We start from the raw sequence: 15,764 nt of genomic DNA on the forward strand, positions 1-15,764 counted from the left end.
GCAATATCGTGGCAGGCCGTTAGTTCTGTTATGTGTAAAAATGCTTTGCCAGTAGGTGTGGTGTGTTTCTTATCTGAGCTTGGAGAAGAAAAACAATGGGGAAAGAAAAAAATCTGGTAATGCATCAGCACCGAAGTTACCGAACAATTTTTGTGGCTTGTACCATATGTCCACAATGTTACCCCTACTGTTTTTGGAGCCGCGAATTTGTGATTTTAACTCCATGATCTGTCAATATTGCCGGGTGTATTAGATATATTTTTATTATTTTGTATATATTTGGATAAATAATATTTAATATTATATATTATAATAATATTTAATATTATATATATTATAATAATATTTAATATTATATATATAATATATAATATATAATATTATATATTATATATATAATATTAAATATTATATATTTAATTGAACAAGGGGGGCAGAGAAACAAAGCTGCCCGCCCGCTCATAAGCCGCTGTGGAGCGCGGTTCCCCGCATCGAAAGCGGCGCCGAGGGTAAAAAAGACCTGACGGCTGGGGCGCGTGAGGAGCTCGTGCCGCGCCCAGGCGGCGCTTTCATTATACGTCACATCCGGTTCCACGCGCGCCTGTAAGGGTCCGCTCGTTGCCACAGCGACGGAAGCCCCCTCCGCCTCTTCCGGCCTCGCATGGCGCCGTCTTTTCCGGTGCGGGGAGTACTATGGTGAGCTGGACGCGGCAGGGAGAGACGGGACGGGCGCCGCGGGTGGGAGCGGGGTGCTGAAGGGGCTGGGGCGCCGCTCCTGGGCGGGCCGGGGGGGTTCCGGCTCCGAGCCCGCAGCGGGTCGTCTCTCAGCGCCTCTTGCGGCGCCTCTCTCCCGCCCCGCTCCCGGGGCAGCCCCGCCGGGCCCGCGGTGACGTGGCCGCCCGGGTCCGCCCCGCTGCGTCGGCTCGGATCTCCATGGGCACCGGCCGGGGCGTCCCCGCCGCAGGTGGCTTCTCCGGGGCCGCTGTGGCCGCAGGTGGGGGCGGTCCTTGGCGTCCTGGGGAGGGCTCGGTAATGATTTGCATGGAGAGAGCGCAGTAAGTGCTGGGCTTTTGCCCCGGGGAACGTGCGTTTGCAGTCTGTGATGCTGCTTGATACTCGTGGTACCGAAGAAAACGTGGGTGTGCCTGCAGATACTGAGAGCAGCGTGAAATACAGCTTTGTTGACAGGTGTGTCTGTAAACCGATTGAGTCTGGTTAGATAACCAGCTTAGAAGCACCCCTCTGTCGTGAATTCTGGTTTGTGTCCACGTGAAGTCAGTCATCGTTTTGTAGTAACAGGACGTGTATTGTTATAAATAAAATTGCTGCTGAGAGGCACTGTTCAATTTAATGTCAATTATATCAACGAATTGGAGTGAGCTTTTATTATGGAAATAGTTTATATGTGAAGGCTTGGTGTTTGTTTGTTGTTTGTTTGTTTTAATTTAAACTGGGGTTTGGGTAAAATATTTAATTAAACTTTACCTTTCTTAAGGGGACAATACACCTGTTCCGCAAATCACAGAGGTCATTGGTTGGAAAGTTAACACATGAATTTAGGCTGGTTGCAGCAGATAGAAGGGTGAGTATTTCTTTTGAAAATAAATAATAAATATGTTTGCTGTGGTAAATTGAGATACACTATTAATTTCAGCAAATTATGGAAAATATATTAAAAACATAACTGTACTTTTAAAAAGAAGTGATTATTTTTTGAATTTAGTTTCACGTGGAGCTTATGCATCAGATATTAAGATTATCACAGTAACACTGTCTGCTATAAATACGTTTGTATGCCAGAGTGTACAGATACTGCATTATTATTAGTGCTATGAATAGTAAGGATGCTTTTCTGTTTTTAAATTGAGTTGAACTTTCTGTGAAGTTGGAGTCTGTCCCTGATAATTAATTTTCCCCAGAACTGTGCTTATGTTTAATGCATTAGGTAGAACTGTGAGTTGAAGCTGCACAGGTGTTCTTGGGACCAAAGTTGTAGCATAGAGAATGGAACCTGCTTAGGTCTTTTGTCTGTATTTCTCTGTCAGAACTGAGGGCAGGAAACAGGAAGGTGTCGTAATTCTGTCTTGAAAAATCATGTAGAATGTGCTACAATTAGATGCACGTGCTATGGAGGGGTGTTTTTTCAGATTAAAAAAAAATGTAATACGTAATGCTGTTTGGAAATGAGATTGGGAACAATCTGTAAAATTAAACTAAAATATGAGATTTTTGCCCTAAAGTGAGTTGTATGTTTGTGGGAGAAACAGAGAGAGTTCTGCTTGCATGATGAAGTGCTGCAGTATTGTGTTCTTGTTTTTCTTTTTTTAAACAGCATAGGTGTATTTTTGTCTTGTATTTTACATCTTCTGAAAATTTACACGTTTATTCTCCTCAACAGTCCTGGAAGATCCTGCTGTTTGGTGCTATAAATTTAATATGTATTGGCTTCCTGCTAATGTGGTGCAGCTCTACAAACAGCATAGGTAGGTGGCTCTCTTGCAATGAAGCTTCTAACAGCTACACTGTGTTTCTGCACACACGAAGTTCCAGAGTACTATAAATCAAAGCTCTGCGCATATTGGAGTTGGGTGACTGAGAAGCCAGGTTGGAAGGTGCCTCCTTTTCATTTGCCATGGTCGTTGTGGAAGCATTTCTTGCAGAGAGGTGTGCAAGGATTTCCAGACTTCTTGTTGTTTTTTTCTATGTAGCATCCTCTGTCTATAAGACTGAAAAAACAGAATTCTAAACTAGTCCTCAAAGCTGTTCCTTATAGAAGTAACACTAGCAACACAGAGATATCCTCATTTGCAGTTGGTTGAAGGCAGCTGTAGTGTGGCAAAAACATTCTCTAATTTCAGGAGTGCCTCTTTTTAATGTTTTGTATTTTTCCTGTTCTTGTACAGGGGCTCCAAGATGCTCCCTATCAGCAGTACTGAAAGTAGAATGCCCCATATTTTCAGTTTGTAACATAAGTTTTCTTGCTATTTTAGATGAGTTAGAGAAGCAAAACTAGTGAACCTTTTTCCTGCAGTATTGTATGTAAGAGATTTCTTGCTTTGGTGAAATGTGTTACAAGAAGGTCTCCCAATTTCCCCGTGTTTAAGACCTTAGTCACAACTATTTATTCCTGGTAGCTGAATACTTTCTGTAGCTGGGCATTTAGTAGAATTTGGATTGTCAAAATCAACCTGTTCATGGGGTGAGAGATGCTTGTGCTTTCAAAACATTCGTATTACATGCACAAAAAGAGAGTACTCTGCAGTATCAGCAGGGATGATTTGTTTAGATAGAAAATGGCATAGAGATGCAGTGGATGGATTTAGCAGAAGAATACAAGTGACTGAAAAATTATAAGTTTAAAATATTTGCTTTTTTTACAGCTTTAACTGCTTACACGTATTTGACAATCTTTGATCTTTTCAGGTGAGTTTTTCCCGCTTAATCTTAGTTTATTTGTGCCTGGTTTTGTTTATTTATGTACATAGAAAATGTTTTTATGAACGCATATCAGTGGTGGAACACCAGCTGGTTTAAAGATAGTTTAAATGAATGTAAAATTGTACATCACAATAAATAGATGAGGAACGCTATGGCTGTGTGACAACGATCAGATTCCTGTGTTAATTTCATAGGCTTTTGCTTTGTACTCTTCATTTGTAAGTGTGATATCAGACAATATAAAGAAGATTTTCTCAAAATACCTTTCCCTGCTAGATAGATTTAGGTCTGACCTCACGTTGCCTCTGGTATCCCTTCAGAGAAACTCAGTTTGCATGCAAAATAAACACTATTTGTGCTTATCAAGATGTCAGTGAAAAATGCATTACGTTTGGGGTTGTGACAAACTTGATTTAGGCTGAGTGATGTGCTGCATTGGATGTTGATGGTAGCCTTCGAAAGCACAGCATGTTGTCAGTATGACATTGGCAGTCTCCTGATATAAGGACTTAGACTGGCTGCCAGTTTGCTAATGTTCTCTGCTGTCCATTTTCTGGGGACAGCTTAGATGTCTTTGCAACATCCCTTCTGTTTCCAAACAGTCTTTTCTGGATGCAGTGGAAACGTCACTGGGATGGAGATGAAAGGGTTGAGTTCATGGTAAACCGTTACATTTGATAATTCAGTTCTGATGGCTGAAGTGTATGTGTGTCTACTTTGGAGTTTGTGAAGGCCATACTTGTTTATTACATTCTAATTCTCCCCTTTTTTTTCTTCTTCAGTTTGATAACATGTCTAATAAGCTACTGGGTAATGGTGAAGAAACCCAGTCCAGTCTATTCATTTGGGTGAGTACTGTTAACAAGATTCAGTGTTTGATAATACAGCATTTGATTCGTTGTTGGATATCCTTGCTTATGTTCTGTAACAGCCACCACAGAGAACTGATACGTGTAAAGACTGGTTCTCTGAAGAACAGGCACAGTATGCAGGAGGAAAAGGAAAGGGAAGAAACAGCAAAAAGAACTAAGAAATGTGTAATTTTAAGCTGGAAATTGTAGTCTGTCTTCTGTCAGAAACAAAGGCTTGTTTGTGGTAATTGGAATTCGGGCTTAATTAAAAATTGTTATGTCGTGAATTTCCGGTTTCTCCTCCTCCTCCTCTCTTTCCACTTGAAAGAATTAGAAATAGTAGGTCCATTCCATTGCTTCTCTACAGACTGCAATGCATTCAGAGAATTGTTGAAAGTTCTGTAACTTAATTCGTAAATTTCAGGTTTGAGAGGTTTGAAGTTCTAGCTGTATTTGCTTCTACGGTTCTGGCGCAGCTTGGTGCTCTTTTTATACTGAAAGAAAGGTAGGGATCTGCATGTTTTTCTTTGATTTTTCTTGCATAAGAAGATAGTCCACGTTGAGAATGCATATGCATTCTACCAGTGCTATCTGTAGTGATAAATTATAGAAAAAAATATTGATAAACCTGCATGGGAACTTTAAATGAAATGATAGGAATTGATAATTGGAATTTAACAACTGTCAAGGAAAAGATGGTGTTTTTAGGAATGATATTTTCCAAGCACTGTTAGGAATTTGATGTAATGTGTCTCCCTGTGCATCTTGACTTATTAAGCTAATTACTGAAGAAAACTTTTTTTCTGTAAGTTGCACCGTGAAGTGAAGCAACTTCTTAATGTGTTAAGGATCTGAATGTTTAAGCTAGCAATTTCATCAGTCCCACAAAATTTGCTTTAGCTTTAATTTGAAGTACAAGAGGTTCCAGGTGTAGGTGGTGTTTCAGGTGTTTAGCATCAAAAATTATTTAATTCTTAAAAAATGAAAAGGCTTTTGTTAACACCTAGAATGGAGGCAACTTATCTTCCTTTTCCCTTTTGGAAGGTTTTATTTCCTCTATCAAGGTGTGTATCAACAATGTAGAAATGTTACAATATTAGTTGATCTTTTGTCTCAGAATACACTGGAATGGATTTTAATAATGAGACACCATGAAAGCCTCCAACTTTTCTGGCACTGGCTTTAGGAAATTCTCTAAACTCATCCTAGGTTTTTCTTTGTTACAGCTGAAGGTTGTTTCTTATCTTACTGGTGGGTAAAAACACAACAACTTTGTATCCCCACCACAGAATCCAACCTCTGCTTAGTTTGACCTTAGTGAGAAGCTGTAAGTCAGGGATTTCAAACTCTTTGTTCTGATTACCTGCAGTAACAGTGTAGAGAGTAGCAGTACTTTCTGACATGTTCATTTACAGGCATCTTTTTAATGTGTAGACAGTACCTATGATAGCTGTTGTGTACCGGGCATAGTGTGGAAATAATTGGAAAATTTATCCTGCTTCGTCTTAGTGATACATATTTTCATAATTTCAAAAACAGATGTGCTTACTTAAGTAATTCGTTTTCCCCAATATTATATCTGTTAGTTTTGTGTATGGATGGCAGCTATTTTTTCAGAACATAAGTATACTTCAGTTGTGAAGTCTTTATTGTATAATGTAACTCAAATTTTCCATTGTCTTTGCAGTGCAGAGCGATTTCTGGAACAGCCTGAGATACACACGTAAGAAATTATGTTGATATATGAAATGAGAGCTTTTTCATTTTCCCTTTGTATTCCTATTTCTTAGTCTAGCATGTTGTAGTGGAAGTGCTGAGTCATGACCTGAACCAGTGCTTGAGCACCTGGTAGGAAGGCAGGGCCAACCCAGGAGGAGCTCAGGTACATGCAGTGAATCTGAGTGACTGGAAGGGGTGCATCCTGGCTCCTCGCCTCCCCCAGACCTCATTTAAGGGAAGACATTAGGCATTTGCTATCAATTGTTCTTTGTCTCCTATAATTTTACAAAATTTTAGAGGTAGGCAGTTAATGTGGGTTTTCTTTTTGACATTTGGAGGCTGGATGCAGAAAAAGCACAGGTTAGTGCTCACGCTGTAGGAAAGGTTCTCTGTGAGCATGCAGGCCTGCTGACTGGCCTCTCAGTGCATTCATAGTTTGCAAAGTGTTGTAGTATCTGCTGCCTCTTGCTAAATCATGCATTAGGAGGCCTGGTATGTTGAAGGGAAAGATGCTGTAATCATTAGGGAACTGGATTTATTACAAAGATGATGATGATGATGACTGCAAAGAACATGGGAAAGGGAAAAGAAGGGGTGGAAGATGTGGTGAAATAGTAGTTCTAGTAAAGAGTAGGGGCCTTGTGCCCTTTCTGTAGGAAAACAAATATTATTTCTGCTAAAGGGACAGTATATTTATTGAACTTCAAAGGACTGTGTGTGTAAATATACAACTGCAGGTAAGGTATACGTGTTTGTGTGTATGTGCATGTGTACATACACACCTGTGCAGTCAGGTACTCAACATGATGAACATCGTGTTCAGTGTGATGTGATAATGCATGATATTTGGAGATTTCATTTTTCCCCCCTGGAATACTAGTATGCTGTCAGCTATTAGACAGCATGGTAATTTATCTTACTTTCACTTTTGATTTCAGTGAAAGCTGCTAAGAGATGTGGGTATGGCACTGTTAGCAGTAATTACAGCTTGGTGTCATGCATGTTGTTGATAATATGAAATAGCTATCCTCTTTTTTTTCTCTCCCTAGGGGACGACTACTAGTTGGTACTTTTGTGGCTCTTTTTTTCAACTTATTTACAATGCTTTCTGTGAGGAATAAGCCTTTTGCTTATGTCTCTGAAGGTATGTGATTAAAATATACTAAGAATTAAGAAAAGGTTTTAATGTTCCTTTTTTATGATGGTCTGGTAAACTTTCTTAACTATCTGGTTTATGTTACTATTACTTCTGAGCTTAATGCAGTTTAGGATTGCATTCCAGATTTCATCGCTGGTTTGCTTATGTGGCTCTCAGAATTTCTAGGTAGTTGTTGCTGAAAACTGAGTGTCACCATAATGCTGAAGTACCCTTTATTTTTTATCTTCTAAATTCAAGGTCATATTTCAAATTTTACTTTAAAAACATTTCGTTGGTTTATTCATGGATGGAAAATAAATGAATGCAATAATTTCTCCCTAACAGTGCTTTTACCTCCCACTTTTCCACTATAAAATAATCTTGCAAACAGTCTCACTAGCTGCTGAGACACTGAGTGTTTTGAATGCTGGTCAAGTGGGAGAAGTTGTTCCTTCTGTGCTGTTCTATATATTTTGTCATACACAATGCTTCATTTCAGTGAATGTAATTTTGTGTAAATTGTGTAATTATAATTACTATATATGCATTATACTTTATGTGAGGTAGAGATAACTATGTTGAACATAACCTGAAATTATATTTGTATTTAGTCAGTTCAGGTTGTTATATGAAACAAGCATTTTACTTACTGCCTAGAAAGGCCAGGCTTTGTATTGTTAATATGACAGCCATTCTGCTGAGGTGCATTTGTTTATTCACAGTGTAATAGGTTCTGCCCCTGAAATAAAACTTGAAGTATTTTCTTAAATGGTTTGCTTTACTTGTAGTCATTTTATTAACTTTCTTTTGAAGCTGCAAGCACAAGTTGGCTTCAGGAGCACGTTGCAGATCTCAGTAGAAGGTAAAGCTCTGGTTTGTTTTTTTTTTTAGCAGTTAACTTCTGGGTGGCAGTGTTGTTTTTTGTGCATAATAGCAATTTTGAAAGATGTTGAGACAAGAGCTGTTGCATTTTAGAGGTTTTTAAGCAGCGCTATCTATTGATCCGACTTATGGACTCCAGCCAAAGCATCATCTCTCATATTTCCAAGATGTGTCAATCTCATAGGAATACATCTTTCTGTATAACCTTCCTTTTGAATGCATTCAGTGCATTGTATATAATTCTCCTTGGAAGGGGTGGGGTAAACTAGCTTTGCTTGGTACAGATCTGACTGCATTTCTCAACAGCTGTTACCTATCTGGTCAATATATCTTAGAGTGATTTTTTTTATTTTTTTTTTTACTCTGTATAACAAGCAAGCAGCTGGGATGATTGCAGTTTAAGTGTAATATGTGAAGCTGGCTATGGAATCTCCTCACCTATCCAGCAGAAAACTAGAGAGCCTGCGTCTTCCAGGCACTGATTCAAAGTTTCTTATTCATCTTAGCTTTTAACTCTCCTGCTGTACTCTTATCTGAAAGCAAGACATAATCATTTTCAAATACTTTTGGCAGATATTAGAAGTGTTTACTTTTAGTTATACGTACCTTTTTGAGTACTTATGCTGTTGATGTGAAAATATGAATCCGAAACTGTTGTAAAATGTTAAGTATGAGCAGAGTTAGAAGGGCTTTTAGGGTTCTCGGAGGGTATCATTTGCTGTGACTGCAGGGTGTCGCATTCTAGAGTAGTGGGTCTAACTCTTATGGTTTTTGTGGTTTGGAAGTAGTAATGAACAACTAGCTAACAACTGCTTGTTTGCTTTTGTTTCAGTATTTGTGGAATCATCCCAGGACTGAGTAGCATCTTTCTACCACGGATGAACCCTTTCGTCTTGATTGATATTGCTGGAGCTCTAGCTCTTTGCATTACATATATGCTCATTGAAATCAAGTATGTATAGTTGTTCAATGAAGTTCATTTTATATCCATTCTGTGGGGAGTTGCTTTTTCTTACATGCAAAGAGTGTTCTTATCAAAAGCTGCATTATGTGTGAATGAATTTGCAGTTGCATTAATGTGTTTGCCATTTCTCAAAGATACATAGTTAAGATCTTCTCAATTAGTATGTAGTTTCATCTGATTTTTTTTTTCATTCTTTTAAAGTCCTCATGCCTTTCAATAATAGCACTCCCTTTTTTCCCTTACTGTTTTTCTTCAGCAATTACTATGCTGTAGACACAGCGTCAGCTATAGCAATAGCTTTGATGACATTTGGTACAATGTACCCCATGAGTGTCTACAGTGGGAAAGTACTGCTCCAGGTAAGGCACTATTGCAAAACTGTTTTGGGAGGATTTCAGTTTTGTTAAACGTCCTTATCTGTTTTAAGGTTGTAAATGGGAAATGATCCAAGAGGAATGTTTGATAAGGGGCCAGAGGAATTGTAAAGACAGTAAAAGCGTTCAGCATGAAGTAATAAGAACGCGTTGTGTCATGTCCTTGGGCTTGTGTAGGTAAACTGGTCTTAAAGGCTCTGTTATTTAATCAGAGCCAGTTAATCTTTAGTGTGACTTTTTATTTTTCTTTTCAAGACAACCCCACCACATGTGTTTGGCCAGTTGGATAAACTTCTTAGAGAGGTAAGTCAGTGTATAATACATGACATGTAGTGCACAGCCAGTGTTAAGTAAGTGTTCGGGAGTATGAAGAGTTTTTATGACTGATCCAAGATGATCCCTCAGATATTTCTTAATTTTTTTTTTCAATGTAGAAAATGTGGAGTTTATTATCTAAGACAAGTAGTGTCACAGAGGTATCTGGCACATACCTTTTCTAGCGGTGTGTGTTGTTGGTCAGTTGATTCTTCTAAGTTTTAACCTACTGTGGAAGAGGCTTACCAATGTAAGTTGAGGGAAAGAGGAGTAAAGAATGCTGTTTACAGGCAGCATATCAAATTTAGATGATGTTTCAGTTTCACAGTGAGAGCTACTTTAACCTGAGGTACTTCTATCCACTTTTCTGATGGATTTGGATGTTTAGAGAAAGTGGTAGATAAATATTTATGTTACAATTAACAGATCTGTTCCATTTTGTGTTCTGGAAGCTGTTGTTTCGTTAATGAAAATGTTGGTGTTCAGCAGTGTGAATAAAAATTCTAAATATTCTAAGAAGATCTGAACTTTTCTAACTTCTCACATTTTTGGGTATTTGTGGAAAATTAGGTTTCAACTTTGGATGGTGTCTTGGAAGTTCGAAATGAGCATTTCTGGACATTAGGTTTTGGCACTTTGGTAAGTAATGTCTTCGTCGTCTTTAAAAAAAAGTGTATTTAAATAAAAGGAGTAAGATACTTCTTTTAAAGAAGAAAGAAAACAAATGCATTGAGTCAGTGCTCAGTCTTTTTCTGTGATTTATTAAAAAAAAAAATCTTATTTTCTCCCACCTTATGTTTTTTAAAGCGTTGTTATTGGTTAATTCTATTCATGTATGTAGCAGCTCTGAATTAGAGCATTTCAGACCTTATCCTGTATTTTGGCATTCCACACAATAGTAAAGACATTTTTCAAAACGTGTTAGTGTAAAACCTCTCTATGAAGAGAAAAAACCTATGGACCTGTATGCACAAAAGACCTGCAGTATTTTCAGCATTTATACATAACAGAAAAAAAAGTGCAATGCAACTACAGATGTACACTGATATTCTACTGAAAGATAGAAGGCCTTTTTAGTGATCTAGAATGATCACAAACAACTCAGTAGTTCTTGAATTGATGATGTGACAGTCAGAAAATTAGAACTGTTAGATTTCTTTTTATTATTTCTACTTTATTGTTCCATTAAGCTACTTTTTGGAAGGAGAAGAAAGACTTGGTTAGACCTTTGCTTGTACATTTTCTACTGGCACCTTCCAGATTGCAGTAGAAACTTCCAGAGACCTGGGTACGCTCTCAACTGCTCCATCTGACATAAAAATACCCTAAATTAGCAGAGGCTGCGAAGCATTTTTTATTATGCAAAGAAGGATGTGGGGGGTTCATTTTGTGTACTTTTCCATCAGTAGTTCTAGGTGAGCAATGCAGCATTACTGAGAGGTAGGCAGGGATAGCTCACAGACACTTATGCTTTAAGGAGAAAGTCGGTCTGAGTTCCCTGAGGGGCAGTGTCTTTCCTTCATTCTTGCTAGTGGTTTCATTCTTAGCATCTGCCGTGCACTCTGTTGACTTTGCCTTCTGTCTGCTCCAGCAGCCTAGCGGTGATACATTTTCTTTCTGCAGTGTAGGAAGTTCCGCACGAATGTGCGCAAGAACTTCTTTACAGTGAGGTGACGGAGCACTGGAACAGGCTGCCCAGGGAGATGGTGGAATCTCCTTCTCTTTAGATGTTCAAGACCTGCCTGGATGCCTACCTGTGCGACTTGGTGTAGGGAACCTGCTTTGGCAGGGGGGTTGGACTCGATGATCTCTGGAGGTCCCTTCCAACCCCTACAATTCTGTGATTCTTGAGTGTGAAATTGAAATTTGTCTGTGCTTGCTTCTTTGCTTGGGCCTTTTTTGTTGTTTCCTTTTGTTTTCATGCCATCACATGTTGTATTTTATAGTTCAGTTTGAAGACTCAACTCTTCCTGAATAATGATCTTGATGTTGTTCGTGAGGTCGACACATTAGCAAAGATCAAAATCTGTTCCAGTAATGGAATTCTTGGATATGCTTCCCAGTTTAGTTAATAATCTCCACTGAGAAAGGTCTTTGTGTGATTCTCTGCAGGATAACTTTGCTTCTTCTCGAATGCATGTGGAGAACCTTATGAAGGTGCTAGTTATCAGCCAACTTACTCTTATCATTTTTTTAGGCTGGATCAGTACATGTCCGAATTCGAAGAGATGCGAATGAGCAAATGGTACTTGCCCATGTCACTAACAGATTATACACATTGGTCTCAACCTTGACTGTTCAGATTTTCAAAGATGACTGGATCAGACCTACCTTATCATCTGTGCCTATAGCAAACAACATGCTGAACCTTTCGGATCACCATGTTATTACGATGCCGTCTTTGAAAGCTGCTGACAACTTGAACCCTATTACATCTACTCCAGCAAAGCCCAGCAGCCCGCCACCGGAATTTTCTTTCAATACACCAGGCAAAAACGTGAATCCAGTTATCCTTTTAAACGCTCAAACAAGGCCCTATGGATTAGGCCTTAATCATGGACCCACACCTTACAGCAGTGCACTCAATCAAGGATTTGGAATACCGGGAGTGGGAGCAACTCAAGGATTCAGAACTGGGTTTACAAATGTCCCAAGCAGATATGGAACAAACACTCGTGGTCAATCCCGACCATAATAAACAGCATTATTTATTGTACTTAAGGGTATTGACTTAATTATTTTATTACCCAATTTTTATGAACATTTGGAATGTCAAAGCATTCTGAATGGCTGGGAACAAGTGCATTGTTCATATTTGTGAAATGGTTAAATTGCTTTTTTTCCTTTATGTTAACAGTAGCCTGCGTAATGCCACAAATGTTTTCCAGACTTATGATACTCTGCAGGTAGTTTTTATAGTGTCTACTTTTATTCAGCTTTCTACTCACTCTCCTTTTTTCCCCAAGAATGTATCAAGATTACAGCACAACTACCTAAGAAAGTAAATTTGTGACAAAGTAATGTTTTTAACTAATGAGAGCAACTTACTGAGTGCTGAATGGTTGAGAGAAAAGGAAACCGCAGATGTGCAGGACTGTTTTTGAGGATGTTTTGATTGCTATATTAAGCCACGTTTTGGCAAAGTCACAATTAGTTTTTCCAGGGTTGCAGAAGTCCATCAGTTCTCATATTGTGGCCATTGTAAGGACAATCTGGCATTTCAGATTCTAATTAATTTTACGAGACGCTGTTTTTAACACTTTTGTTGATGCCTTTATAGAAATTCTGATGGCTCAGCAACCATTTTCTAGCTGTAAGTTTTCCACATCCATCTCTGATATTTCTTTTTTATTTAATTTTGGAATAAGCAATATACTGGGAAATAAAGGATTTCAAACTTAAGATTTTAGAAGCACCTCTTTTTTACAGTTAACCCTGCTTAAAGATACAGAACAGATGTCTGTTTTGTTTCTGAAGCCAGTATTTCATTTTTCACTATGGAAAGTATTCGCTGATTTGATTGTGACTTTGTATTTTGCCTCTTTGTATTTTTCCTGTAGTTTTAGGAGAGAAAGATTACGTACTTCTCTGCCTAAGTTTGTGTCCAGAATACTGTCAGTTCTTACAGTCCGTGCTGGAGTGCTCAACATTCGTGGCACACTGGAAACAAGACTGCCTAACTGTCTCTGCTTTTGCATTATTGTTCTCCTGTGCATATAGAAGGCCCTATTTCTTCACGGCCTTTCTCAGAAAGATTTTCCCTCTGCTTGTTTTTTCTGCTCTGCTCTGATGGTAATAGGGAAAGGCTTTGTAGAAAAAAGTCAGCTTTCTTTATTTTTCTGTCCTCCCTTGCAATACGCATCTTTTAATTCCCCAGCCAGTACCTCCTTTGCATTTTCTTCTGCATCTCTTGGCTGTTCAGGAACGGGTTGCCCATTCCTATTGTTTCACTTGCAACTCAGGGTGCTGTTTCTTGGCTTGCACGTCGTTATTGTGTATCTAAGTCTCTCCATTTGTCCCAGGTAGAGAGCTGTAGTATCTCAGGGACTCCAAGTGTAATGATGTTTGTTACCTGAAGCTAATGAGTTTGATAGAGAGCAAGATCTTGTTCTCCTGTTGAGCTGAGTTAAGAATCAGCTGCCTTCATTTGAATTTTCAACATCTGTGGCCTCAACGTTGGCTGAGGATTTTTCCTTTTTTTCATCTGTGTTTCATCTGCTGCCTCTGACGCGTGGAGAAGGGCGTCACCCCTGTGAACAAAGCAAGGTGACATTCTGCACAGAGGCCCCTTGCTGGGATTTTGTAGGCTGAAGTTAGTGTCCAGACTGCCACTGGCATACAGTAATGTAAGTTACACACGGGGGATCTAACTCTGTACTTAATTTGCAGCAACAATAATAGTTTCACTGCTGTCTTTGTATACGTAACCATCAAGAAAACATCATTTCAAAATCGTGGCGCTCCAAGGTCGGCGTTAGCTCTGTAACCACCATCCTCTCATTGCCCTGTGTTCATGCGTAGTCCATTGGACGTGCCGTTGCTGCATGGAGACTCACAGAAGTACAGAATGCTTCAACAGAATTCCTGTACCTCCTGGGTGCTGAACTGGGCTGCACTCTGCACCACCTGCAACAGCGTAGTGCCAGCAGGATGTTTACATTTACTACTCTCACGTGGCCTATCGCAGAATTGTTCCTTACTCCAGTTTCATAAGCAACTTTTCCATTTTGGTGACATTTGAAATATATTGTATTATATTGGTTGCATGCCTACTTGTTTTTAGTAGAAAGTTAAAGCTTCATTTTATTAAAAAATAAATAAAAAATGAAGCTGATCTTTGATTTAAAATGCGAAGGCAGAATGGAATTCCAGAATTCTGAGTGCAATATAATCACTTGAACAAAATTATTTTTGGAGTGATTGTTTATATATACATATATCTCACATGTGCAGATGATAAAGGTTCTTTTAGAGATTAGAACAGCTTTTTAGCTGCTTTATTGTAATGAATATAATTCAAAATATTTGTTAAATCAACAGAGAGTAAAATGTCTCCTTTTATAAGAGGAAAATAAAATCAGTGTCATCCATGAATGACAAGGAAAAAAATGGTAATTTGTGTGCAGAATGTTGTAGTTATCTTTCACTTAGAGAAATAGATGTAGTTTATGGGATATACTCTGAAGTGGCACCCATCTACACATTGAACTGTAATTTTTGCTGGGCCTACTGCCAATGTAGATTGGTCCTTGTAATATTTCTACCAAAAGCATTTTTACTGCACCTTATCTTTTCTAATTGTATTTTATTTATTTGTTGCTAGGTGCTCACAATCAAAACAATTACGTGGGATGTGGCTATGAACTGCTAATTTCTTTTGCCTTCATTCCTGGCGATAGGATTGCTACTTCAGCAAGAGGAAGAAGAGGACTGGTGCCCACTCTTGCCATCACTTCTGCCTAGAGAACAATCTGCATTGTTACTCCCTTAGCCAGTTCTTGCTGTGTATGCTTAGGATCACTTCACTTGTAGCTAAATGCAGCAAGTGCTGAAGAATGAGGATTGTGCATCATTACTTTTCTTGCACTTATAAAAGGAGTTAAAGCTCGTGTTACAGCACACAACTAGTGTAAACCCAAGCTTAAAACCTGTTGAGCTCTGACTCTTCAGTTTGTTCCCTTCTCCCTTGTTAATAACTTCATACACCTTGAGGGGGACTGTGACAAGGCAGTGACAGCTTCCCAGGAATTGTGGATTCATTTTTTACTTGACAGAAGTGTGGCTAACCTTATTCAAGGGAAAGTCCTTCGCTGATTTCTTTAGTTTTAAGATTACTTAAAGTCTTTCCTGGTGGTTTCTCTCCTCTGGTGCAGCCATCAGACAGGGAAGGAGAAACCATCCAGGGAAATGAACTTCACCATAAAGCTGGGCTCTGAATTCTGAACTGATTATACCCATACTGCACTGCCAGTCCTGGTCTTGTCACTTGTACCTTCCCTGCCATTTTACCAGACTCGAGTTGGTACAGACTGTCTCCTACCTGCTTGTTCTGCTTTGGCATAGAAGCAGTGAGGACCCATCTT

General features: G+C 39.0%; 1 protein-coding gene across 2 annotated transcripts; it reads left to right on the forward strand.

Annotated features, from left to right (window-relative positions):
- The first annotated feature begins 590 nt into the window (after nucleotides 1-590).
- SLC30A6 (solute carrier family 30 member 6) lies at nucleotides 591-14,977 on the forward strand. Of its 2 annotated transcripts, none has more exons than XM_048937721.1 (14): nucleotides 591-696; nucleotides 1,496-1,582; nucleotides 2,399-2,483; nucleotides 3,381-3,423; nucleotides 4,221-4,286; nucleotides 4,714-4,794; nucleotides 5,977-6,012; nucleotides 7,058-7,152; nucleotides 7,960-8,008; nucleotides 8,861-8,980; nucleotides 9,249-9,351; nucleotides 9,622-9,669; nucleotides 10,252-10,320; nucleotides 11,879-14,977. In XM_048937721.1, exons 1-14 carry the CDS (start codon nucleotides 694-696, stop codon nucleotides 12,374-12,376), a joined length of 1,383 nt encoding a protein of 460 aa, XP_048793678.1. In that variant the 5' UTR covers nucleotides 591-693; the 3' UTR covers nucleotides 12,377-14,977. The 2 variants fall into 2 exon arrangements, with proteins under 2 accessions (XP_048793678.1, XP_048793679.1); XM_048937722.1 differs by lacking the exon at nucleotides 591-696 and adding an exon at nucleotides 852-1,188.
- Nucleotides 14,978-15,764: the final 787 nt, after the last annotated feature.

The sequence above is a fragment of the Lagopus muta genome, chromosome 2 (assembly GCF_023343835.1).
Source record: "Lagopus muta isolate bLagMut1 chromosome 2, bLagMut1 primary, whole genome shotgun sequence".
In the NCBI taxonomy this organism is placed as follows: domain Eukaryota; kingdom Metazoa; phylum Chordata; class Aves; order Galliformes; family Phasianidae; genus Lagopus; species Lagopus muta.